The 24,997-nt window shown below is 52.7% G+C and overlaps 1 protein-coding gene across 1 annotated transcript in view; it reads left to right on the top strand.

The window, feature by feature from the left end:
* The window catches only part of KIF26A (kinesin family member 26A), a 105,830-nt gene that overhangs the window by 26,182 nt on the left and 54,651 nt on the right, over positions 1 to 24,997 (top strand). Inside the window, exon 3 of the mRNA XM_039913715.1 lies at positions 12,693 to 13,145. Within this exon, the coding sequence (XP_039769649.1) occupies positions 12,693 to 13,145 (453 nt within the window). The remainder of the gene's footprint in view (positions 1 to 12,692; positions 13,146 to 24,997) is intronic.

Raw genomic sequence — 24,997 nt, forward strand, 5'->3', positions numbered from 1 at the left:
GGGAGAGGACAGTGTCAGTGAAACCGAGGTTGTTTGGATAATGTTTCCAGGAGAAGGGGATGATCAACAATAGAAAATGCAGCTGAAAGGTGCAGGTGGGTTTCAGGAGGACCTGGAAGATGGGGATGCTTAGTTTGATTATTTTTGTGGAGGAGGAGGACAGTGTCCCTTGAAATAGCATTGCTAATAAGCATCCAGGGCCCTTGAAGCTCAGCCTGTGAAAGTGTCACTGCCTTTTTCTATCTGCTGTGGCCAGGCTGGATGGCCAGGTATCCCGGATCAGGGATCAGCATCGGATCGGTTCACGGGTTGACTGAGCATGTGCTGCTTATAAGAAAAATGATGCTTCTGTGAGGGAAAAGGCAGCCAGAGGCTGGAGGTCCTGTGTTCCCATTTCAGGCATAGGCTGGGGGGTCGGGTTGGGAAGTGGTGCCAGGATGGTGCTGAGTCCCACAGGGTTCACACCCCTGCAGTGGTTCCAGAATCTGACTCTGTTGCCAGCTGGCTGGCTCATCCCTGTGGGACTCTGGGGCCAGGGGAAGAGGAATAATGGGCAACGAATGTGTTTACCAAGTCTGTTATACTGCACTCTCCCAAATGCTTAGCATACTGTTCTGCACAAAGTAAGCACATAATGCGATTTATTAAATCAAGCGAAATGATGGTGACCATTCTCTGGTCTCCTCCCACCCCACTCGTTCCCTTTCCTCCACTCCACTTTCTCCTCCTCTTTTCCTCTCTTTCCCCAAGCTTTCCTCCTGCTCCCAACCCTTCAAGCCCCCTCCGCTTCTCAAGTTTCGACCTCTGGCGCCCCAACCCTGGAATCTTATTCCCAGAAAGCCTGGCTTCCCAGCCCAGCCTATTCTGTGAGCCCTACAGGGGAGAGGGGCTGGGTCCGACTGGATGATCTTGCATCTATCCCAGGGCCTAGTACAGTGCTTGGCACATAGTAAGCTCTTAATGAATACTACAATTATTATGATTATTATAATAAGTATGGATTGAGATGATTATTACCATGTGGTCCAGCCCTGGATGTCAGATCTTAGCGCAATGAAGCTTGCCCCGAATTGCCTGCTTTCCCAGGGGTTCGTAGGTATGTCATTGCCTTAGTGAGTAGCTGAGTCCTCTCGGTCCTTCTGGACTCACTGTTGAGGGAAGAGTCCGAGGATGCTATTCCAGGGGTGCTGAGGGCTGCTGTGTAGGGAACAGCTCGGGTCCCAGGAGCTAGCCCAGCCCCCTGGACTTAAGAGTCCATTTGCTTTACCCAGAGTCAGGGACTGCCCCGGTGGACAGGAGGGCTTTGTCTTGTTCCAGAGTTTCCTCAATGAGCTTGTTGTGGGGATGCACCCTACAGTGGGGGCTGTGTCTGGCACAGGCGGGCGTGGGCATCAGGAGTGGCGTGATAGGCTGGGGGGGGTGAGGCCGGGGGCAGCTCCCGCAGGCTCCCGAAGCCGGCCGTGGCCTCGAGGATGGCCGAAGGGCCGGTGTCCTGCACAGAGGGATCCGTTGTGGCCACTGGCTGAAGTGGGGAGGGGGCAGGGTGGGGAGAAGAGAGGTGGAGGAGAAGGGTTAGGGGGCAAAGGGAGATTGGGGAAAGAAGAAGAGGGGGAGAGGGGAGAATAAGATGGGGGTGGGGAGAGGGGAGGTGGGGTGAAGGGAGATGGAGAAGGAAAAGGGGAGATGGGGAGAGGGGAAATATGGGAGCAAGGGGAGAAGGGAGTTGGGAGCAAGAAGGGAAAGCAGATATGAGAGTGACAAGAGAGGAGATGTGGGTGTGAGGGGAGATGGAAGAAGGGGGAGTGGGGGCAAAGGAGGGGAGATGGGGTCTCCAAAGAGAGGGGAGGAGAAGTGAGGAAGAGGGGCAGGGAACCCATGCAGTGTGGCTCAGTGGAAGGAGCATGGGCTTGGGAGCCAGAGGTCATGGGTTTGAATCCCGGATCTGCCACTTGTCAGCTGTGTGACTGTGGGCAAGTCACTTCACTTCTCATCTGGAAAATGGGGATGAAGACTGTGAGCCTCACATGGGACAACCTGATTACCCTGTATCTACCCCAGCGCTTAGAACAGTGCTCGGCACATAGTAAGCGCTTAACAACTACCAGCATTATTATTATTATTATTTCATGGTTTGTACTGTTGGCAACGTCAGCTGTTGCTCCTGTTGGGAAGTTGAAGCTTTTGAGGAGGGGTTTGGTTCCTGATCCCATGTGGGATTTGAACCCCAACCTCCATTGTTTTACAAAGGGGCCTGGGCTGGGCTGGGTCACTCCAGTGGGGCTAGTGGTGAGCGGCGCATCCCACGGGGTGGGGATCCCCACTGCCTCGGCTTTGCCCAGGAATTGTGGCAGCCGTGCCAGGAGTTAGCGGGGACAGTGCCGAGACGAGGTGGGGTGCGCCTTGGGAGTCAGAAGGTCACGGGTTCTAATCCCTGTTCTGTCACTTGTCTGCTGCGTGACCTTGGGCAAGTCACTTAACTTCTCTGTGCCTCAGTGACCTCATCTGTAAAATGGGGATCGAGACTGTGAGCTCCACTGGGACAAGGACTGAGTCCAACCCGATTTGCTTGTATCCACCCCGGCTCTTAGCACAGTGCCTCGACCTGTGGGAAGGGGCAAGCGGGGGTTACCACCGGCTTGGCCGGGCTCCTCTGATCTCATGTTTCCAATGGATTGATCGCAGGGAGGGGATGGTCAGAGAGGGTGGGGCCGGGCAGGGCCAGGGAAGGCAGGGCTGTGATGGGTCAGGCAGGGCCAGATAGGACAGGGCAGTCTGTCAGTCAGTCGTATTTACTGAGTGCTTACTGTGTGCAGAGCACTGTACTAAGTGCTTGGGAAGGTACGTTTTTGCAATAAACAGACTGCGAGCCCATTGTTGGGCAGGGATTGTCTCTATTTTTTGCCGAACTGCACTCTCTAAGCTCTAAATACAGTGCTCGGCACACATTAAATGCTCAATAAATACGATTGAACGAACAGACACATTCCCTGCCCATAATGAGCTTACAGTGTAGAGCGGGAGGCAGACATTAATATAAATAAATAAATTACAGATATGTACATAAGTGCTGTGGGGCTGGGAGGGGGGTGATGAATAAAGGGAGCAAGTCAGGGCAGCTCAGAAGGGAGTAGGAGAACAGGAGAGGAGGGCTTAGTCAGGGAAGACCTCATGGAGGAGATGTGCCTTTAATAAGGCTTTGAAGGGGGCCGGGAGAGTAATCTTCTAATATGAGGAAGGAGGGCGTTCCAGGCCAGAGGTAGGCTATGCATGAGAGGTCGGCGGTGAGATAGATGAGATTGAGGTATAGTGAGAAGGTTAGCATTAGAGAAATGAAGTATGCGGGAAGGGCAGAGCTGGGCCAGGCAGGGAGGGGTTGTGAGGGGGCCAGGCAAGGCCAGGGAGGGCAGGGCCAAGCTGGGCCACAGTGGGCCAAGCTGGGAAGAGCCCAGAAGGGCAGGGCAGGGCCGGGGAGGGCCCCACTCTCCTCACCCCATAGCTGCCAGGTTTCTGCAGGTCCTGCCCCAACTCTTGGCAAGTATGCCTGAGTCGGGTGCGATGACAGCCCAGAGTCCCTGTGCAGCGATGACACTCAAATCCCACCCCAGCCCCCTGTCCCATTCCCCTACTTCCCCTTCTCACCGTCTGCCCTGGTCCCCTGCTCCCTGCCCCTACTACCCGCTTCCGCCCTCTGCCCCAGCCCTTACCCCCAGCCTCCTGCTCTCTGCCCCCAACCTGGCCCTTCCCACCTGCTCCCTGTCCCAGATCCTGTCCACCCCCCCAGCCCCAATTCGACCCCTGTCCTGTTCCCTGTCCCTGTAAACTTCTGTTTTGAATCACGGCCTTCCACAATAAACAGGCACAATTTTGAATGCGTGGCTGCATAATGAGCGTCTCCATGATTAGAGCCTTCAGAGTTTACCTCAGACATTTCAGATTACCCCTCCGGGGGTCCTGGTCGGGGACAACTAGGACCCTGATAATCCCGGAGGTCACCTTTCTGCCTACTCTGGATGGCCAGGATGGCGGGCTGGCTAGTAAAGCCTTCCCTCTTTTATGACGCAAAACCTCTTCACGCTGTGCACATGCAAACTGGCTATTGAACATCCCTAGGTTTGTTCAAATGGCAGGTCCCGTTCAAGGATCAGAATGTCGGTGTAGGGAAGCTCCAGGCAAGAGGGGAAGTGGCGTTTAGCTAAATCCTGATGTTGGTTTGGGATTGGCTGCAGGTGTTATCACAACCTGGCACATAGCTGCTTCTCCAGGACAGTCAGACATGAACTAATAACAAAGTGCTCAGAGTGCTGGCATTTGGGTGATTTATTGATCCCCTGAGATAACCATCAGAAGCTCCAACACTCTCTGCAAGGGGAAGGAATTCCACTTTAGTTCCAAGTCCATTCTCGAACCTCCCAAATCTACACACACAGACACACACAGACACACATACACACACACACACACACCGGACATCAGCCTGGGCCCCAAGGTTGAGGACAGACCAAAGAATAACACTGTCTACACTTATGTACGTTGCCTTGAGCCTGGAAGGGAATGATTTAACTACGGTACACTATAAAGAAGGATCTCCCTCGTCGTGCGTGTGTGTGTGTAGCGAGAGGGGGCAGGAGGGTCTTCCCGTGGCTGGCCGAGAGGGAAGCGATGTCATTGCTTTCAGTTGACATTTCTCTATGGCCTGTGAGGGGTCAGGTGCTGGGAAACAGATGTAATAATAATGAATAATTGTGGTATTGGTTAAGCACTTTATGCCAACCTCTGTACCAAGCACTGGGATTGATACAGGATAATCAGGTTGGATACAATCCCTGTCCCTCGTGGGGCTCAGACCCTGTGTCAACGCCTCGTGGGAAGGGAATGTGTCCCTTCTTTGTTTTGAGCACTTCAAGGGCTTAGTGCAGTGAATTGTACCCAGTAGGAGACCCAGGTGGAGTGAGGCTGGGAGTCTGGTCCTGCCGGATGAGGGGGCAACATTGATCTCACCCTCACGGCTGGAGGGCTCCCATTCCCCCGACCCTAAGCTGGAAATTCTAAGAGGACATTGACCCCATCCCCCCCGCCACAACTGAAAATCCCAATGGACACTGGCCCCGTCTCCCCCACAGCTGGAAACCAGGGTGACACTGGCTCCTATTTATTCCCCACCCCTCCCACCCCCACAATATAGCTGGAAATTCAAGGGGACACCGGCCCTGTTGACCCCACAGCTGGACTCTCGGGGGCACTGACCCCATCTCCCCCACGGAGCTGGCCCCTGTCACCACACCATCCTCAGAATATGCCCACACCCAGCGCTGTCTGCTTCATGCCAAGAGGAAGCCCCCGGAGGTGAGAAAGAGAAGATAGCTGAATGCAAGCAATAAACCTGAATACGTGAAACCATTATTTTTCAACAAAAGCTTTCCCGCGACGTAAACTCGGCACTAAACCAGAACCCCTGGCGCTGTGGGGGCCCAGAGAGCGCGTCCAGTGCCCTAAATTGAATCAAATTAAGAAAAACCTTTTCCAAGTGCAAGTAAAATATCTGTTCAATTAGCTCGTAAACAAGGAAATTAAAAGTCATATTTCGCCACTGTGGTAATTACTAGGTTTCAGCCTGTGGATTCTGATTTTAACATGACTCTTCCGGGGGCTTCCATCCTGGACGGGCTGTGACTCTGCACGGCGCCCGCGGCCACCTGCGCCGCCCTCTACGTGGCTGGGTAGGACGGCCCCTGACCTCCTGAACCGTAGAGGCTGAGCTCCCGGCCTGCACTCCTCAAGCCAGCAACTTCTCCGCTCCTTGAGAAAGGCCGGAAGTTTCGAGCCAGCCGGTGGTTGTCGGACCGGTGTCGGCGGGGATGGGGGTGGGCTGGGAGAGGAAATGGGAATTGATGGGAGCTGAGAGGGTTGGCGGGTGGAGGCTGGGAAGAAGCTAGTCCGGGTTTCTTGGCCTTCCTGCTCGATCATTTGGAGCAGACCCGCACTGTGACTCATCTTTACAACAGGCAGACAGGGCTTTTGCTTTGCAGGGCCTGGTTTGAATTCCTAAAAAAAAAAAAGAAAAAAGAATAGGAAATGGAATGAAATAGAGTTCATTTCAGGGCTCAGAATCGCTGAGCACCCGACAGCTGGCTTTAGGGAATGTGTCCCCCGCCGCCCCCCAAGGGGTGAGGCCGAGGGTGTCTCAGGCTTCTCCCGGGGCCCGGCCCCCAGTCAGCACTGCTCAAAGATGAATTTGGGGTGGGGATACCCACGGGAGACCGTCGAGTAAGTTTCCTTCGAACCACGGCTCAAGTATGGGCCGTGCCGTCCTCACACTTTTCCGAGCTTCCGTTTTTGGCACAGTTTGAAGAAGGAAGAGAAATATGTCAGCCGTGAAGCATTTTGCCCTGAAAGAATTCCCCTCTCTCACTTGGTCTCTGTACATCATTCCTAAATTGGATTTATTAATAATAGCACCGTGTGTCTGCCGAGAGCTGTTATTGACCAAACTGATTGATCGATCGACCTTAAGTCCTTTCCCATCAATTATCTTGTTTTACCTTTCCATCATCCCTGAGGCGGGAAGAAGTGGGTCTCGTTTTCCCCATTTCACAGCAGAGAAAACTGAGGTCCGGAGGGGTCAAGTGACTGTCCTGAGGTCACACTGCAGACTCGTGGCAAGGTAGGGATGAAAGGCTAGGTCTGCCCTGGCCCAGCCCCATGCTTTCTCCACTAGGCTCTTCTGCCTCTATAAAGCATGCTAAGAACACTGGCATTAACTCATTCTCTGAGAGGCTTGTAGCTTGGAAGTCGGAGCACGGGGGTGTACCCGGCAAAGGAACTCAGTTTGGGGTTGGGGAAGAAACCCCTCTGGCTACCGCTGAACTGGGTTCTGACGCATCTTGCGAGAAAACTAAAGGATTTTATTTGGCTGTTCAGCGAGGAGGGTGACGTAGGGGGTGGTTATAATGCCGCTGGCGGAGAGACACCTAATTCACGGTCTTATTTGTGAGGTCATCTCCATGGTACATATGGCCAAGTTATGACAATAAAATTTCTCCCATCTGGCTTTCGCTCCAGGAACCCTGCCCGGCCGCTGTTTCTGTTGGATCCCAAACTCTGCCCTGTTTCCCTTCCTCTCCGTGCATCTGGTTGCTAACCGGCATTGCCCTTCAAAAGGGCTACCGGCATGGAAACCGATGGCTGATATCCCTCACTGTCGTGTAAAGTAAAAGTGAATTTGTAAGCAGCTCAGCCCGACCCAGCCTGGCGAGACAGGCTCTGACATCTTTAACATTGATTCCTCCAAAGGGCGAGAGTTTCTTTCGGAACGAGTTGGCAGAGGAGGCGCTAGGCTTGGGCGGGTTGTCGCGGTCCCCGGCTAAGGGACGAGGTCGTTGAGGTGCCCGCCGAGCGTGTTTGGGGTTCCGACTAGGGTGAGGGGTGGAGGGTGGGCCGTGTGGAGCGTGGGAGTTGAAGGGGCAGGGGGTGGCTGGGCTGAGAGAGGGCCTGCAGGTCATTAGTGAGGAAGAAAGGAGCTCGGGTTGGCAATTTGGCTTTCATCATTTGTTCACACCCAGAGTATCGATTCTCCTCGGAAGGATAGGGTTACATGGGTGGGGGAGGGCGGCTTCCCGAGTAAGATTCCAGATGGCTATTCCTCTGTCCTGCCTGCTGGGCTCTCCTGGGCTTTCAGCGCTAATAGCTGCAGGTAAGATTTAAGGATTATATCTTTGTTGTTCTCCCATCCACGCTGTTTCCCAAACAGTGCTCAGTCCTCCTGCCGGGTGCTGCCCGCTTGGCGGGAGGTTGCGTTGGGGGAGCAGAGAGCTTGATGAGCTGGTAGGGTGACCTCCACGTACTCTGAGAGAGATCGGGGGGCAGGTGAAGGAAATCAGAGGGACACCTGGGGACCCTCGACCTCAGCCTTTTGTTGGGGGACAGCAAGTTTTTTTGGGTAGAATTGAAATCCATCGCTTGACCAATATAGTATTTATTGAGTGTCTACTGGGTGCAGAGCACTGACCTCAGCACTCAGGAGAGTGTGATAGAGGCAGAAGACACGACTTCTGACCTCAAGGATCTTAGACAAGGATTGACACAAAATTTCCATTTAAGGGAGGAAAGCAGTGTTAAAATGGACAAGTGAATAAATAAGTGTTTTTATAGCAGAGTATGGAAAATGTGGGATACGAAGTGCTGGGGGTGATGGTGGGGAAGCACAAAACCATATTTGGGATGGCGTGATCTAGGGAGAAGGAAATTGGTTTGCCTGTTGGAGGTGAGATCTCAAGAGGTTTTGAAGATGGGGAGAACTGGGGTCCGGTGGCTTTGAAAGGGGGAGTTCCCAGCCTGGGGAGGGCGTGAGCAAGAGGCCGGAGGTGGGAGAGGCCCCTGCCTGGACATGTCGACAAGCTGAGCTTGCAACATGAAGCCTCCAAGCCAGGGATGGAACTGACCTGACTTTCCGAAAGTGCCGGTGACCCCGCCGGGCTGGGTTCGGTTAGTCCTGTGTCCGAGGAGCGGGGTAAAGGCAGATCCAACCTTGGGAGGATTCTCTGATTTGTCCTCGCCTGGGTGGCAGGATAGCCTCGGTGGCTGGGTTGTCACTTTCCACGATGCGACATACGTGGGCTGAGGGAATGCAGATTTTGGTCTGGGGGCACTCTTCGGTCAGGACCGTGGGACTTTTGGAGTCCCGGAGGCTGAATCGAAGATGGCTCCAGGCAGGTCAAACCCAGAAAAAAAGATGTTTTTTCCATGCTCTTGGTGGGGAAAGACTGGGCAGTTGCATCCAGTGCTTAGAACAGTGCTTGGCACATAGTAAGCGCTTAACAAATATCATCATCATCATCACCCTAATCTTCTTGGCCATTCAACTAATCAGTAGTATTTATTGAACACCATCTATGGGCTGAACAGAGTAATGGGTGCTTCCTGTGTGCAGAGGGCTCCACAGGGTGCCTATTGTGAACAGAGTTCTGTAGTGGGTATCTGTTGAATGCAGAGTGCTGTACTGAGTGACTTTTGTGTGCCCATTGAAGGCAGGGCAGTGTCCTGGATGCCTACTATATGCAGTATACTGAACTTAGTACCTATTGTGTCCAGAGCACTGTCCTAAGTGCCTTTTGTGTGCAGAACCGTGTGCTGAGTGCCTATTGTGTGTAGAGGCTAAAGCCGGCACCTCCTGTATGAGCTCACCCACTAGAACAGTTTTTTATTATAATAATAATGTTGGTATTTGTTAAAGCGCTTACTATGTGTACAGCACTGTTCTAAGCGCTGGGGTAGATACAGGGTAATCAGGTTGTCCCACGTGAGGCTCACGGTTAATCCCCATTTTACAGATGAGGTAACTGAGGCCCAGACAAGAGAAGTGACTTGCCCACAGTCACACAGCTGACAAGCGGCAGAGCCGGGAATAATAGTAATAGTACTTGTTAAGCGCTTACTATGTGCCAAGCACTGTTCTAAAAGCTGGTGTAGATTCAAGTTAATCAGGTTGGACACAGTCCCTGTCCCATATGGGGCTCCCACTCATAATCCTCACTTTACAGATGAGGTAACTGAGGCCCGGAGAAGGTAAGCGACTTGCCCAGACATGTGGCGGAGCCGGGATTAGAACCTAGGTCCTTCTGACTCCCAGGCCCGTGCTCTACCCATTAAGCCACGCTGCTTCTCTTTGTATGGTCCAAAGCCCATCCCGTAGCAGTCCCCCCACTCCGTTTGTTCCCTGCACCTTATGTCCAGCGGTCCCTGGAGTGAGCGGAGAGTCCCGATGACCTCACCTGGAGGCGTTTAGCCCTGCTGGGTCCTGGCCTCGGCCTCCTTCCCGACGTGAAACGGTGGGGAGGCCCAAGCTCCCGGGATCAGGAAGGTGGCGGCCCCAGCAACAACAATATGGTCACACTGGATCCTCCCGCAGGGGAAGAGGCTGGGCCCGCTTTCAAGTAGCGTTGGATGTTTTTAGCAGAGCCGGCCGCCTATTTCCGTATTTCCTTTCCCCTTCACGCCCACCCATTAGCTAGGTGTTTTTCTCCCACTAAGTGGAAAAAGTAAAAGCAATCTAAGCGCACAGCTGGCCTCAGCGGGGGGACCGGGAGCAGGAGCAGCAAGGGACCAGAGAAACAGTTTGAAAAACTTATTTCAGCTGCTCGCGGACAATGAGAACGCAGCCTGCAGGGATCCCTTTCCACCACCAGAGAGGAAAATTTCAACCTTCCTCGGGGGACATCTGTGCTTACCCAAGCCTATTTTCTGAATCGTTTCGTTTTTCCGGAGCTGAACTCCGACCCGGGGCCGCTGCCCGGCGGAAAGCTCACTGACCCGTTTCGTGTGACGCTTCGGGGCGAGAAATCGGGGCCGCTGGGTCAACGGTGGAGCATTTGTAGTTCTTTCGTGGGCACCCCCATTTCTGCTCGGCAGTTAGCATCGTTGGTGTTTTCTCTTAAGGACAGGGCTCGGAGCAGGTGAGAGCCATGTGCTGTGAGTTCTGGAGTCTTCTCTCTGAACTGTTCTCAGTGTTCAGAGGGCTTTGGGTGGGGGGGGGGGGGGTTGCTTAATCAGGACCGTACGTCCTGGTTAACTTCAAAGGCCGATTTACTGAGGCCTCAAATCCCATAAAGAGAGCGAAACCAGGAGAAAATCCAGAGGCCTTTCATGAGTGTTAATAAATCAGTTTACTAATACACGGCATTGAAGCAATTACCGTATGAGCAGAAGCCAAACCAGACCTTGTCTTTCATCCCAACAGTCTTTTTTGCTTTAGAGTTTTTCAAGGTCGGGAATTCCAGATTTTAAGTGTTTTCACCATGGGTCGGAGTCACTTCCCGTCTGCTGCAAGGGCTAATAATAATACTAGTTTGTGAAGCGCTAACTCTGTGCCAAGCACTGTTGTAAAAGCTGAGGTAGATACAAGGTCATCACAGTCCCCGTCTCAGGTGGGGCTCGGAGTCTAAAGGGGAGAGGGAACTGGTATCGAATCTTAGTTTATCAGAAGAGGAAACTGAGGCCCAGAAAGTTCACTGACTTGCCCCGAGTCACCCAACGGGCAAGTGGCAGAGCTAAGCTTAGAATCCAGGTGTCTTGACATCCAGACCCTTAATCTTTTTACTAGGCCATCCTGTTTCTACACTGAATGAGCATGCCAGGTTTTGTCCATATACGTGTATAATAATAATAAAAATAATTGTGGTATTTGTTAAGTGCTTACTGCATGTCAGACACTGTACTGAGTGCTGGGGTAAATACAAGGTAATCAGGTTAGATTCAGTCCCTGTCCCACCTGGGGATCACAATCATAATCCCCATTTTACAGATGAGGTGACTGAGGCCCGGAGAAATGAAGTGAAGTGCCCAAGGTCACACACCAGAGAAGTGGTGGAGCCGGGATTAGAATCCAGGTCCTTCTGACTCCCAAGCCCATGCTCTGTCCACTAGGTCACGTTGCTTGGACTCTGAAAAATCACTGTCCAGGGCTCACCCTACTTCAGGGCCAAGCTGTCAGCGGTCATGCCAGGGTTGTGTTCGGGTGGAAGGAAGGGTGGAAGGAGGAGAAGGTTGTGCTAATCTCGCTATTTCCTACTTCCGTAACACAGTCACTGGCCTTATGAACCATGGGGGGCTTAGGCGGAGGAATGTGCTAGATGAGACATGCGGACGGGCTGGGAGAGAGGACAGCAGAGTGAGCTAGGCCTGACTCCAGGGAGGGTTAATATCAGTTTTGGAGAGCGCGGCCTCAAACCCCACAGCCGTCTGTGGAGCAGTCCAGACTTCTGGGTTCCAGCCAGCTGCCGAGGATCCAGCAAAGTTATTTCTCCTGCCTCATTAAAGGCGGGAGTCTGGCATCGGAAAAGCTGTTTCTGTTCTATCCCGTGAAGCAAGCGAGCCTTCCTCCGCTCTGGGCACTTTCTCGAAGCTTCTCATCACGAAAGCCACTCGGGGTGGGGACTTTCTCTGGGCCAGCTTTGTTGGGTGGCAAGATTTTGGGGAGCACAGATTTATTCAGGGATGGATTTGACTTTTCCCCTAATCTCCGCCTGGAGTCTTAGGAGGGAGCCGGTCAGAGAGCTGATTGGTTCCAGCCAGGGTTCCCGGGCTGGAAACTGAGGGGTGGCAGGCCGAGGGGTGCCGGGTGGGGAATCAGTGACTGGGTCTGTGGACTCCACCCTGGGCGGACAGGACTGGGGGCTTCATGAGGCCATTCTCACTGCACCGGTTGCTTGCTGGATGCAGGACACCTTGCTGGGGATACCTGGATGCAATCGCTGCCTCAAGGAGTTTTACTTTGAGCAGGTAATGGTGAGATGAAGGAGATGGGCAGAAACCAGGGGCCTCGAGGCCCACCGCTGAACAGCGGAAAGGTCAGGCCCACTTACCGAGTTGGGATGGAGAGTGGGGCTGGGAAGCAGTGGCAGTTGTCTTGGTCCAAGTGCCCCTTGTCAGCTGTGTGACTGTGGGCAAGTCACTTCACTTCTCTGTGCCTCAGTTCCCTCATCTGTAAAATGGGGATGAAGACTGTGAGCCTCACGTGGGACAACCTCGTTCCCCCGTATCTACCTCAGCGCTTAGAACAGTGCTCTGCACGTAGTAAGCGCTTAACAATACCAACAAACATCATTATTATTATGATTATTATTCAACGTGGCTTTCTCTCTCACTCTCTGTCTCCCTCTCTCTGTCTCTCTCTCTCTCTCTGTGTCCCCTTCTCCCAGGATCCCAGATTATCAGCTTTGATTCTGGACAAAGTCCACATGGCCGGAGCCCTGCAGGAGACGAGGCCAGAGGGCGAGACCCGATGCGACGTATGTGCGGCTCACCTGAACCAGCTGAAGCAGGAGGCCATTCGGACCATCCAGGGCCCCTCGCCGGGCGGCCCCGGAACCCGAACGGTCATTCAGAGCGGGGTGCCACCCACCACCCCCTCACAGCGGGCCCCAGCTCTGCCGTCGGGCCAGGCCGGGAGGCTCCTCACCGGGCCGGAGAGGCACAAGGGCGGCACGTGGGCGGCGGGGCCCGGGGCGTTCCCCGGTCCCAGTGTGCAGGTGACTGTAGGGACCGGCGGACTTGGGGGCGCGCTGAGTTCGGTGACGATCCAGGCCCAGCAGTACCTAGAGGGCATGTGGAGCCTGTCGAGGTCCAACGGCTTCCTCCCTGCTGCGTGTCTAGTAAGTCTGGGCGTCTCTGTGGCGGTGGGGGAGGAGGCTCTCGATCTGGAAACTCCCCACTAGAGGGGAAATGATAATGATAACAATGAAAACGATGGCATTCGCTAAGTGCTTACCATGTGTCTAGTACTCTGTTCAGGGCTGGGGGAGATTCAAGATAATCAGGTCAGTCATAGTCCCTGTTCCACGTCAGACTCACAGTCTAAAGAGGAGGGAAACCGGGTAGAGACTCCCTATTTTACAGATGACGAAACTGAGGCACTGCGACTTGCAAAGCAGGCAAGTTGCAGAGCTGGGATTAGAACCCATGTCCTCTGACTTCCAGGCCCCTGTGTTTTCCACTAGGCCATACCGGGAAGGGTCCAGAGCTGATGAGGAGGTAAAGTGGGTTAGGACAGCAGGCAGCAGATGAATGCTAGGGGCCCAGTCCTCCCTGAGGGGGCCTGTGAATCAAAAAACCATCTCTCAGCCCCGATTCCAGCATCGTGCGAGAAGGTTTGGGTAAATCCACGGAGGAGAGGATAATCCAGGGATGTAAAGGAAAATGCCTGGGCCATCATAATGCTCAAATAGGGTGAAAATGTCCTTGGGGCCTATCAGTACTCAGTAGTATTATCAGTACTGTGCTCAATCAGTACTAATCATTGATTGGATGAGAGCCCCCATGGTGACTTACTGGAGGGAGAAGTTGTTCGTGTTAGAAGATTCATGAACATTGTAGGCTCCTTGAGGGCAGGGATCATGCCCTTTACTTTTACAGTACTCACCCAACTGCTTAGTTTAGTGATCTGCACACAGTAGGGGCTCAATAAATGATTGCTTGGCTAGTGGAAGGGATTAAGTAAATTTGGATTAAGAATTAAGGAGGTGGAGAGCAAGTTAGAGATGTTGGATGGTCCATCCCTGACCATGAGGACGAGAGTCCAGGAAGACAACAAGCATTTGGCTCTTCCATGTGTCCTGGTACTGCTGTGGAGACAAAGTTTTGGGCTGGATGCGCCAAAGGGCTGACCCGGTTGGTGTTGTTAAGGGTATGATGACTGAGAAAGACAAGAGTTCTCAAGTGGAGTGGCTGAGGTGAGACCCTTGGGGAGGCCACTTGCCCAAGCTCAGCATACCTGAGCAGAATGAGGCGAAACCATTCCCATTTCTCCCTTTAAGAAGAAATTGGTCTGATGTCATCGTTGCCTGTGTTCACCCCAGTAACACTTTCCTCTCTGACCCATTTTATGGGCTTATGCCCAACATGTGAGCAGTCGGAGAGCTTCTGCCATGCTGGGGTGCCAAGAAGGTTCTGAGGTTGAGAGAGGGCAGAGGTAGGACTAGGTTGGAATTTAGGGAGGACACTTTGGAAGCGGAGGGAAGAGCTCAAACAGCTCAGTGTTGTCTCAGGTGAAGCTGGCCAGCTGCCCCGGCCACCGCTCACCCCCAGCCGGGCGCTCAGCCAGCCGACAACCCCCGTGACCTCCATGTTGCTGGTCAGACTCTGCTTGGTTCATCCAACCAAGACGTCTCAGGCTCCACGGACTTCCGGAAACCTGGGACAGACACCGACCGATCGTTGGGACTGATAGCGTGGTTTAGGACGTCCCACAGAGAGTGGTCCGGCAGGGAGACCGACCCAGAGCCTACGGTGGCCAGCCCTGCGCCCCAGTGGCGGCAAGGACATGGTGTCAGAGGAAGCCGATTGGATCGTTGGTCATTAGTCCTCAGCATCCCTGGCTCAGGAGGTCTCCGGACTCTGGGCGGCCTGGGTGGGCCTGGTTGTGGGGAAGGAAGGTGGCCGGGTTCCTCCGTGCCCAGCCCGAAGCTTCCGCATCGGGCCCTGGAATGCAGGCTGGCCCGAGCCGGCACAGAGGGGGGTTCATCCACTCGTTCATTCATTCAAACAGATTTATTGAGCGCTTACTATGTGAAGAGCGCTATACTAACAACTTGGGAGAGTACGTTATAACAATAGACACATTCCCTGTTCACAACAAGCTTACAGCCTAGAGGACGAACTTCAGTCTAGAGGTCTGTGGGGGTAATCTGCCCCAACTCCAAAGAGCCTGCGAAAGGTCTGGGGCAGGTCTGCCTCTCTGTCACCACCACCTAGCTTCTGGAAGGAAGGGAGTGGCCATTCGTGGCTCGGGATCTGCCCCGTCCAGGACAGGCTGGGTGTCTTGGGGGTAGTCACAGCCACGGGGCGCCTGGAACACCGTATCTGGAAAGACTCACTTGTTCCCCGGCCCCAATTTCTAGGAGGAAGACTGGGCCCTGCTGGACCACTTGGAGACAGCTTTGGGCAGAGTGGAGGGCACAGATTGACTTGTTTCCTGGGAAATGGGAGTTCCACAGGAGCCACCTGCCACCCCTCTCTTTCCCCCCATCCCCCCAACTGGGGCAGACCCCAAAACCACTGCTGCCAAGATGATATTAAGCCTGGACGCTTCGTTCCTGTCCCCCATCTCCTGGGCGCTATTGATCTGGTTTCGGGGCTGGGCCGGTAATGGATTTATAATTAGAGAACAGCCTCGGCAATCAATGATGAGATGATTAGAAATAGAACTGTAGGGCTGAGATGAGGTAATTTCCTGGCGGGCCTGGCGATCGATAATTAGAGGAAGGCCTGGAACGGTAAAGCAGCACTAACGAGATTTTAGAGGGAGTCACGGACCGGAGGCGGCCCCGGCCAGACCCGATCCCAAACTTGGGGCGTTCGCAGAATGCTGAGGGCGGGGGGGCGGCTGGACAGCCTGTGGGGTCACCCTTGCCAGGAAGGGTCACACGAGGAGAGTTCACGTTGCTGCGTGTGTACTCGGGGGAAGATGGGTTTTCCTGGGCTCCTCCCTTCTTTGCTGGGGAAATTTTAGAAGGTCCAGCCTGATCCCACACATCTGGTCAGAGAGGGTGATTGGATTCAGTTTCCATTCTTGCCATTGGGTCCTACTGACGTACCCCCGGGTTCGTCTGATGTCGCATCTAGGGTAGGAAGACTCAGTTCTCCCTGATGCTTCCTGAGTGCCTGCGGGTAAGAAACAGTTGCATATTTTAACTGGCTTTCAGTGGGTTTGTTTGGGACTCATTAATTCATTCATTAAATCGTATTTATTGAGCACTGTACTAAGTGCTTGGGAGAGTATGATATAGCGATGAATAGACACATTTTGTGCCCACAGAAAGCTTACAGCCTAGAGGGGGAGATAAGTATTAATATAAATAAATTCGAGATATGTACTTGAGTTGACTCCTGCTCCTCCCTCCATTCCAGCTGCAGCTTCGGGCTGAGAAGTCCTCTGGCTCAGGGATTGAAAGAAATTAGGCTGTTGTTTTTTTCAGTGTATTACATCCTTACCGTTTGCCAGACACTGTACTAAGCGTTGGGGTATATACAAATTGATCAGGTTGGGCACAGTCCATGTCCCAGGTGAGGGTCGCAGTCTTAATCCCCATTTTGTAGATGAGGTAACTGAGGCACAGAGAAGTTGTGACATTTTTTAACTGTATTTGGTAAGTGCTTACTATGTGCCAGACACTGTACTAAATGCTGAGTTAATCTAATCGGTGCAGGTTGGACATAGTCGCTGCCCAAGGTGGGGCTCACAGTCTTACAGATGAGGTAACTGAGGCACAGAGAAGTGAAGTGATTTGCCCAAGGTTTCACAGCAGACAAGTGGCAGAGCTGGGATTAGAACCCAAGTCCTCCTGACTCCCAGGCCCGTGGTCCTGGGGTTGAAAGAATTCATGCTGGGGCGCCACTGGGAAGCGGCTGTGGAATCCTGGTCTATGAATGCCCGCATATTGGTCAATGACCGGGAGAGATGGAAGCCGTGAAAGATACCTGACGTATATGGTGCCGGTTGGCCTCTGCTGGACTCCTGTGGGTCTTAGGCTTGTACAGATGATGGTGATGATGGTATTTGTTAAGCACTTACTATGTGCCAAGCACTGTTCTAAGCACTGGGGTAGATACAGAGTAGTCGGTTCCCATGTGGGGTTCACAGTCTTAATCCCCATTTTACAGATGAGGTAACTGAGGCACAGAGAAGTTAAGTGACTTGCCCAAAGTCACAAAGCTGACATGTGGAGGAGCTGGGATTAGAACCCACGTCCTCCAACTCCCAAGCCCGTGCTCTTTCTACTAGGCCCCGCTGCTCCTCTGCGTGAACATGGGTACCGTTGGCAGTCAAAGTCAGGTTGTACTTGTGACTGCGAGCGGCCCTCAAAATGCTGCCCCAGTGGCCATGCCAATCCCAACACCTCGACATCCACCTGAAATCACTTCTCCGGGGAGGGGACAAGTCTTTGGAGCCCACAGTTCAGAGGGGCCAAGCTCTATGGCTGTGGCCTGGCAGCGAGCTGGTGCCAGAGAAACAGTATACCATCCCCGCTGGGGCCTGTGTGGATCTGGTGGCCTGTGGGGAGAAGGGTTAAGGGGAAGCCTTTCCCCTCAGTCAGTCAAGTCAATCTTATTTATTGAGCGCTTATGATGTGCAGAGCACCGTACTAAGCACTTGGGAGAGTACAGTACATTGTTGAACAGACGCATTCCCTGCCCACGATGAGCTTACAGTCTAGAAGGGGAGACAGACATTAATATAAATAAATAAATAAATAAATAAATAAATAAATAAATAAATAAATAAATAAATTACAGATATGGACCTAAGTGCTGCGGGGCTGGGAGAGGGGATGAATAAAGGGAGCAAGTCAGGGCAACACAGAAGGGAGTGGGAGAAGAGGAAAGGAGGGTTTAGTCAGGGAAGGCCTCTTGGAGAAGGTGTGCCTTCAGTAAGGCTTAGAAGTAGGGGAGAATCATGTCTGTCCCTCCCGTCCTCATCCCTGTCCCCTGAAGCCCCCGTCCTCTTTCAATCCCCCACCTGCACTCAAAGTTGGCCACCTTGCTGGGAGACTACCCCAGAAGTGGAAAGTGAGATTCCTCTGTGGCCTGTGACCCCAGCCCCTCCCCGATCCCACTCTGAAGGAGACAGCATGTGGTCCCGACAGGGCGGGCCATGGGGGAACCTATGGTCTTGGCTTGAGCCTTGCCCTGCGCTTCTCTGTGCCCTGGGGCACTCTGAGGGTAGGATGGGGACTGTAGACTTCCCCCCATTGACCACAGGATGCCTGAGGAGCCACGTCATCTGTTACCTGACTTGGGGACTACTACGCTGAGCTGGTGCTAGCCCTCCACCTGCAGTCCTGGCATGCAGAGGGAGACGTAGGGTGGGTGAGCTGGACCCTGCTGGCTCCTGGGGAGCCTGCCCCCACTGAGGATTCATTTTGAACTGGCAGATCTGATCCCTTTGGACCCCGGGGCCGACAGGGGTCTTAGCTGACACCCCTGGCCGGGCCCGGCCCGGCGGAGCTATGGAGCCCACTTATTCCCACGTCCCCGCCCGCCCTGTCAAAGATGGAATCTTGCCGGCCGGCTTGTGGGGTTTGTCAGGGCGGAGCATTGCTCCGGGCCCGCTACTCTCCTATTTTTTGGACTCCTTAGCCCCCAGGAATCTCTCCTCCCCAGTAGTTGATCTTTCCTCTTTCCCGACTGCCCGCTTCCCACCATCACTACCCGTGCCTGTTTTCTCTCCACCCTCCCGACAAAGAACCGGAGTCATTTCGCCATCTTAGCTTTTGCCTCTGGAAACCTGTCTCTGATACCTCTCTGAATCCGCTCCCTGCACCTGTGCCAAGCCTCCATCCGCTCCCCTTCCCCTTTTCTCCCTTTGCTAGTGGGTCTCCCCGCCCGCCACCACCTCCCTTCCCCCATGTCTGGGGCTGCGTGGGGGGCTCTGGGTTTCACTCCCAGTTTTGCTATCACCGGTCCCTCTCTGCAGAGCCGGCTGACTGCCTGGCGCACTGCTGATTACCCTGAGCACTTAAGTGGCCTTCAGCTCCAGCCTCTAATAGCATTCCCCGCCTCCTACTCTCTGCCATTAGCCCCTCGCCGGCTTGCGGTGGGCTCCCCTGCCGTGATGGGGAGGCCGCGTTGTGTGGGGAGAGTCCAGCGAGATCACATCGGAGGGTGGGTCTGGATGAGAGTGACAATAATAATGATGGTATTCGTTAAGTGCTTACTATGTGCCAGGAGCCACTCTAAGTGCTGGCGTAAATACACGATAAACTAGTTGGACACAGTCCCTGTCCTTCATAGGCCTCACAGTCTTAATCCCCATTCTACAGATGGGGGAACTGAGTTACAGAGATGTTAAGTGATTTGCCCAGAGTTACGCAGCAGGCAAGTGGCGGAGCAGGGATTAGAAACCAGATCCTTCTGACTTCCAGGTCCGTGGTCCATCCACTAGATCATGCTAACCCCCTCCTGCCTCCCCCCCTAGGTCTGAAATGAATTCCATCTGCCCTGCTTCACACACCTTCTTTCATTAGGGTGGGGGAGGAGGGAGCAAAAGACCCCCACCCTCTGCAAGCAAAACCCAGTTTGGGTGTGAGCAGGTGGCTGTGCAGTCAGCTTGGACAGAGGGTCACCTGTGCATTCTCTGTAAGGGAGGATCTGATGGGGGCTCCCCTTCCCTGACCCCAACTACCCTGATATCCTGGCTGGATCCCTCATCTGGGTCATCATCATCATCAATGACATTTACTGAGCACTTACTTTGTGCAGAGCATTGTACCAAGCACTCGAGAGAGTACAGTACAACAGAGTCGGTAGACATGTTCCCTTCCTACAGGGTGTCCGGGTGGTCTGCCAGTGGGCCTGAGCAGGGTCAGCAGCAGAGGGGGATTCCCAGGGGGGTCGCCGTGAACCAGTCAATGGATGCTGCTCTCCTGAGCTATGTGAGCACAGTAAGTGCTCAATAAATACGACTGAATGAATGCAGAGCACTGGGCTGTGCCCAAGTTCAGAAAAAGGCCCAGTCTCTTCCCTCGAGGGACTTACAATTGAAAGGGAGAGTCAGACACATCACATACCTACATGAGAGAAAATACAGATTTGACTGGTAACAGCAGGGGTATGGAAAATTAATTACTAGAAAAATGAATAGAATTTGTCGATGGCTAGAAGTGCAAGTCCTAAGGGTGGCTGGGAATGAGGGAGGGAATTAATCTGGGAAGACCACCAGGAGGAGGTGGGTTTTCAGGAGGGCTCTGAAGGTGGGAGGGATGTGAGCTGGGGGACGTTCCAGGCAGAGGCAGGGCCTGAACAAGGGGACAGGAATTATGGAGAGTGAGAACTGTCTGAGCTAGGGAGAAATGAAGAGCACAGGCGGGTGAGTGGAGGGAGATGAGAGCTAATGGCAAGATGGCACCAGCTGGTGGACGGCACCAAAACTCGTGGTTGGGAGTTTTGTTTGTCACTGAGGAAGACGGGCAGCCTCCGGAGGTTTCCTAGGAGGAGAGAGGTGTGTGCGACTGGCATTCCGAAAAGTCAATCGAGGAGTCGGAATGTAAGCTGGCCTGAGTGGAGGAGAGGTTGTAGGTGTGCAGATGGGGTGGGCCTGGGCCTTTGTGCTGGGAATGTTTCCCACCAATGTGAAAGAGGAGCTGCTATAATCCCCTCGCTAACCCTGCCCAACCCCCATGGAATGAAATCTGGCTCGGGAGATGGGGGCAACCACCACAATGCTCTGTGACAGAAAAGTGCAAAACCCAAAGGTGAGGTCCTTCTCGGAGGTGGTGTGGCCTTCAGGCCTGCGTTCAGTAGGAGCGGGCAATCGGGGAGAACAACGTGCCTAAGGGAAACGCTATCGCTATGCTCGCTCCTTTCTCTCTCCCGTCGCTCCTCCCCGAGCGAGGCAGGCCCGCTCACGTTTCTCTCGGTCACATTTCTGTGGTCACGAGTCCCATGGCCCCTGCATGGCGGGGAGGGGTCCGGTGGGGCCATTACAGAAGACCGAGATATAGGGCTGCCGGGCGGGTCTGGAAGTTTGCAAGCATCCAGGGGAACTTTCACGTGCATCTGGGCCTCATTATTTGACTGTCGCCCTGGCTTGAATTTATTTTAGCTAATTAGCTGGAAATGTCAAGGTAATATTTCAGGCGGCGGCCGGCTCGGAGCTCTGGAGCCGCGAGGGGTTCTGACACAGGTTTTTTTTTATATTTGTTAAGCACTTACTATGTGCCCCGCAGTGTTCTAAGCGCCGGGGTAGGTACAGAGTAATTAGGTTGGACATAGTCCCTGTCTCTCGTGGGGTTCAGAGACTTAATCCCCATTTTACAGATGAGGTAGCTGAGGCACAGAAAAGTGAAGTGACTTGTCCAAGGTCACATCAGATGAGTGACGGAGCCAGGATTAGAACCCAGGTCCTTCTGACGCCCAGGCCCAGGCTCTATCTACTAGGCCATGCTGTTTTTAGTCAGCTTCTCAGTCCATACCCACTTCGACTTGGGATGCAGTGCAGAGGGAGGGAGCAGCTGGGGAAATCCGGAAATCATCAGGGAGCTGGCTACTACGGACGGGACAGGCTTCCAGCTGGAAACTTTCTGAATCCCCACCCATCGGTCTTCCCTGGTCCCTCCACCCCAGCCCTCCACAGGAGTTGGAATGAAATGCCAGGTGACTGGCATGTTCCTTTGGGGGCTGCGGGGACGAGGGGGCACTGGTAGATGCCTAAGGGGGGGAAAAGAATAGTGACTCGAAATCAGATTGTTCATTCATTCCATAGTACTTACTGAGTGCTTCCTGTATGCAAAACATAATAATAACAATAATGATGTTGGTATTTGTTAAGCGCTTACTATGTGCAGAGCACTGTTCTAAGCGCTGGGGTAGACACAGGGGAATCAGTCTGTCCCACGTGGGGCTCACAGTCTTAATCATGACACTACCACTAATAACAATCTTGGCATTTGTTAAGCACTTACTGTTCTAAGCACTGGGTACAAGGTACAAGGTAGTCAGTTTGGAAAATCTCTGTCCTACATGGGGCTCACAGTCTTAATCCCCATTTTACGGGCGAGGTAGCTGAGGCACCGAAAAGTGAAGTGACTTCCCCAAGGTCACATAGCAGAGAAGTGGTGGAGTCGGGTTTAGAATCCACATCCTCTGACTCCCAAGCCTGTGCTCTTGCTAGTAGGCCATGCTACTTCTTTAAGCACTTGGAAGTGTCCTGAGTGCTTGCAGTTCACCTCAAGACAGGGATTTAGTCCTTTAATAATAATAATAATAATGTTGGTATTTGTTAAGTGCTTACTATGTGCAGAGCACTGTTCTAAGCGCTGGGGTAGATACAGGGTAATTGTCCCACATGAGGCTCACAGTTAATCCCCATTTGACAGATGAGGGAACTGAGGCCCAGAGAAATGAAGTGACTTGCCCACAGTCACACAGCGGACAAGCGGCGGAGCCGGGATTCGAACCCATGACCTCTGACTCCCAAGCCCGGGCTCTTTCCACTGAGCCACGCTGCTTCTTTAGAAGCAGAGTGGCCAGTGAGGAATGACTTTCAGGGTTGTAATGGGCTGTCCACCCCCACCCATTCACTGGTGTTCACTGAGCATCTGATCACTTCAGGGAGGGCCATGTAAACTGCTAGATGGGGTAGCTAAAGTGGAAACTGTCCTAAGTTCTCGATAAAGGAACGGCAGAAGCAGTGGGCAAGCCCTCTGCCCTCAAGGAACAGGCAAGATAACGGGGGAGGCAGACAGGCAAGTGCTTAGTACAGTGCTCTCCACTCAGAAGGCACTCATATATGCTCCAATGGGAGCAGGAGGAAAAAAAATCTCAATGCACAGATAATTGCAAAAGTATGGCAGGAGAATGCACGACTAGTTCAATCAATCAATCCATCAGTGATATTTATTGAGCTCTGACTATGTGCAGAGTACTGTACTAAGCTCTTGGGAGAATATAAAGCAACAGAATCAGCGGACACGTTCCCATCTCTTAATGAGATTACAGTCTAGAGGGAGAGATAGACATCGGTATGAAATTTTAATTGAGTCCTTTCTGTTCTGCAGTTCCTTCATTCATTCAGCAGTATTTATTGAGCGCTTACTATGTGCAGAGCACTGTACTAAATGCTTGGAATGTACAATTCGGCAATTTGCTATTTATTTGCTATTGTTTTAATGAGATGTTCATCCCCTTGATTCTATTTATTGCCATTGTTCTTGTCTGTCTGTCTCCCCCGATTAGACTGTAAGCCCGTCAAAGGGCAGGGACTGTTTCTATCTGTTACCGATTCCAAGCGCTTAGTACAGTGCTCTGCACATAGTAAGCGCTCAATAAATGCTACTGAATAAATGAATGAATAGAGGCAATCCCTGCCCATAAACGGGCTCACAGTGTAAAAGGGGGAGATGGACAACAAAACAGCACAGAACAGAACCAAACAAGTAGTCTGGTGTCAATATCATCAAGATAATAGAATCATAGATACATACACATCATTAACAAAATAAATACAGTAATAAATAATATATACAAGTATGCCCAAGTGCTGTGGGGAGGGGAAGGGGGAAGAGCAGAGGGTGGGAGAAGGGGAGTGGGGAGGGGAGGAGGAGCAGAGGGAAAGGGAGAGCTCAATCTGGGAAGGCCTCCTGGAGGAGGTGAGCAGTTGAATGGAAGGTGGCCATTGATATATCCAAAAGTGCCAAAGATAGCTGAATATTAATGAGCACCAGCATTGGCATAGCTCTGGAAACCAGGGAGCTGCTTTAGGAATCCCCAGTTCTTCATAACCTGTTCCAGAGCTCCTAACAATCCTATTTCTAGTCGCCTATTACCCTGATGCCAGCCGAACCAGCCACCAATTCCCTACCTATGGGCCCTGCTGGTGTCATTGCCTTGGTGCTGGTGGTTGAGGGGGTGGGGGAGAGGCCTGAAGGTTTTCTTGAATCTAGGTGTGTGTGTGTGTGTGTGTGTGTGTGTGTGTGTGTGTGTGTGTATGAGGAGAAGCAGCATGGCTGAGTGGAAAGAGCACTGGCTTGGGAGTCAGAGGAGGTGGGTGTATAATCCCTGCTCCGCCACTTGTCTGCTGTGTGACCTTGGGCTTGCCGCTTCACTTCTCTGTGCCTCAGTTACCTCATCTGTAAAATGGGGAATTAGACTGTGAGCCCCCACGTGGGACAACCTGATTACCGTATATCTACTTCAGTGCTTAGAACAGTGCTTGGCACATAGTAAGTGCAACAAATACCATAATTATTCTAATTATAATTGCTCTCTCAAGCGCTTAGTAGAGTGCTTTGCACACAGTAAGCACTCAGTAAATATGATTGAATGAATGTGTGTGTGTGTGTGTGTATGTGTCTAGAGCAGGTGTAGGTTTGTGACCCTGTTAACCAGTGTCTGGAGCATGTGCGGGATTGTGCTGGAACATGTATGTTCATGTTCTTGTGGGGCCGGGTCTGTCTGGAGCATGGATGGGTCCGTGTCCGTGTGTGTCCGTGTCTGGAGAGGGTGTGGGTCTGTGACCATGTGGGCCCGTGTCTGGAACATTGTGGGTCTGTGTCTGGAGAATGTATGGGTCAGTGTCCGTGGGGGTCCAGGTCTGGAGCATACGTGGGTCTGTGTCCATGTGTGTCCATGTCTATAATATAATAATGATAATAGTAATTATAATAATAATAATGGTATCGGTTAGGCACTTACTATGTTCCAGGCAGTCTTCTAAGCACTGGGGTAGAAACAAGATAATCGGGTTGGACACAGTCCCTGTCCCACAGGGCCCACAGTCTTAATCCCCATTTTACAGTTGAGGGAACTAAGGCATAGAGAAGTGAAGCGACTACTCTAGGGTCACACAACAGACAAGAGGCAAAGGCAGGATCAGAACCTATGACTTTCTGACTCCCGGGCCCATGCTTTATCCACTATGCCATGCTGCATATACTTGCATGCATAGTACTTGCATGTGTGTATATGTCTAAGTGTCTATGTATATGTGTATAGCATGTGTGGATCTGCA

The sequence above is a fragment of the Ornithorhynchus anatinus genome, chromosome 1 (assembly GCF_004115215.2).
Source record: "Ornithorhynchus anatinus isolate Pmale09 chromosome 1, mOrnAna1.pri.v4, whole genome shotgun sequence".
NCBI lineage: Eukaryota > Metazoa > Chordata > Mammalia > Monotremata > Ornithorhynchidae > Ornithorhynchus > Ornithorhynchus anatinus.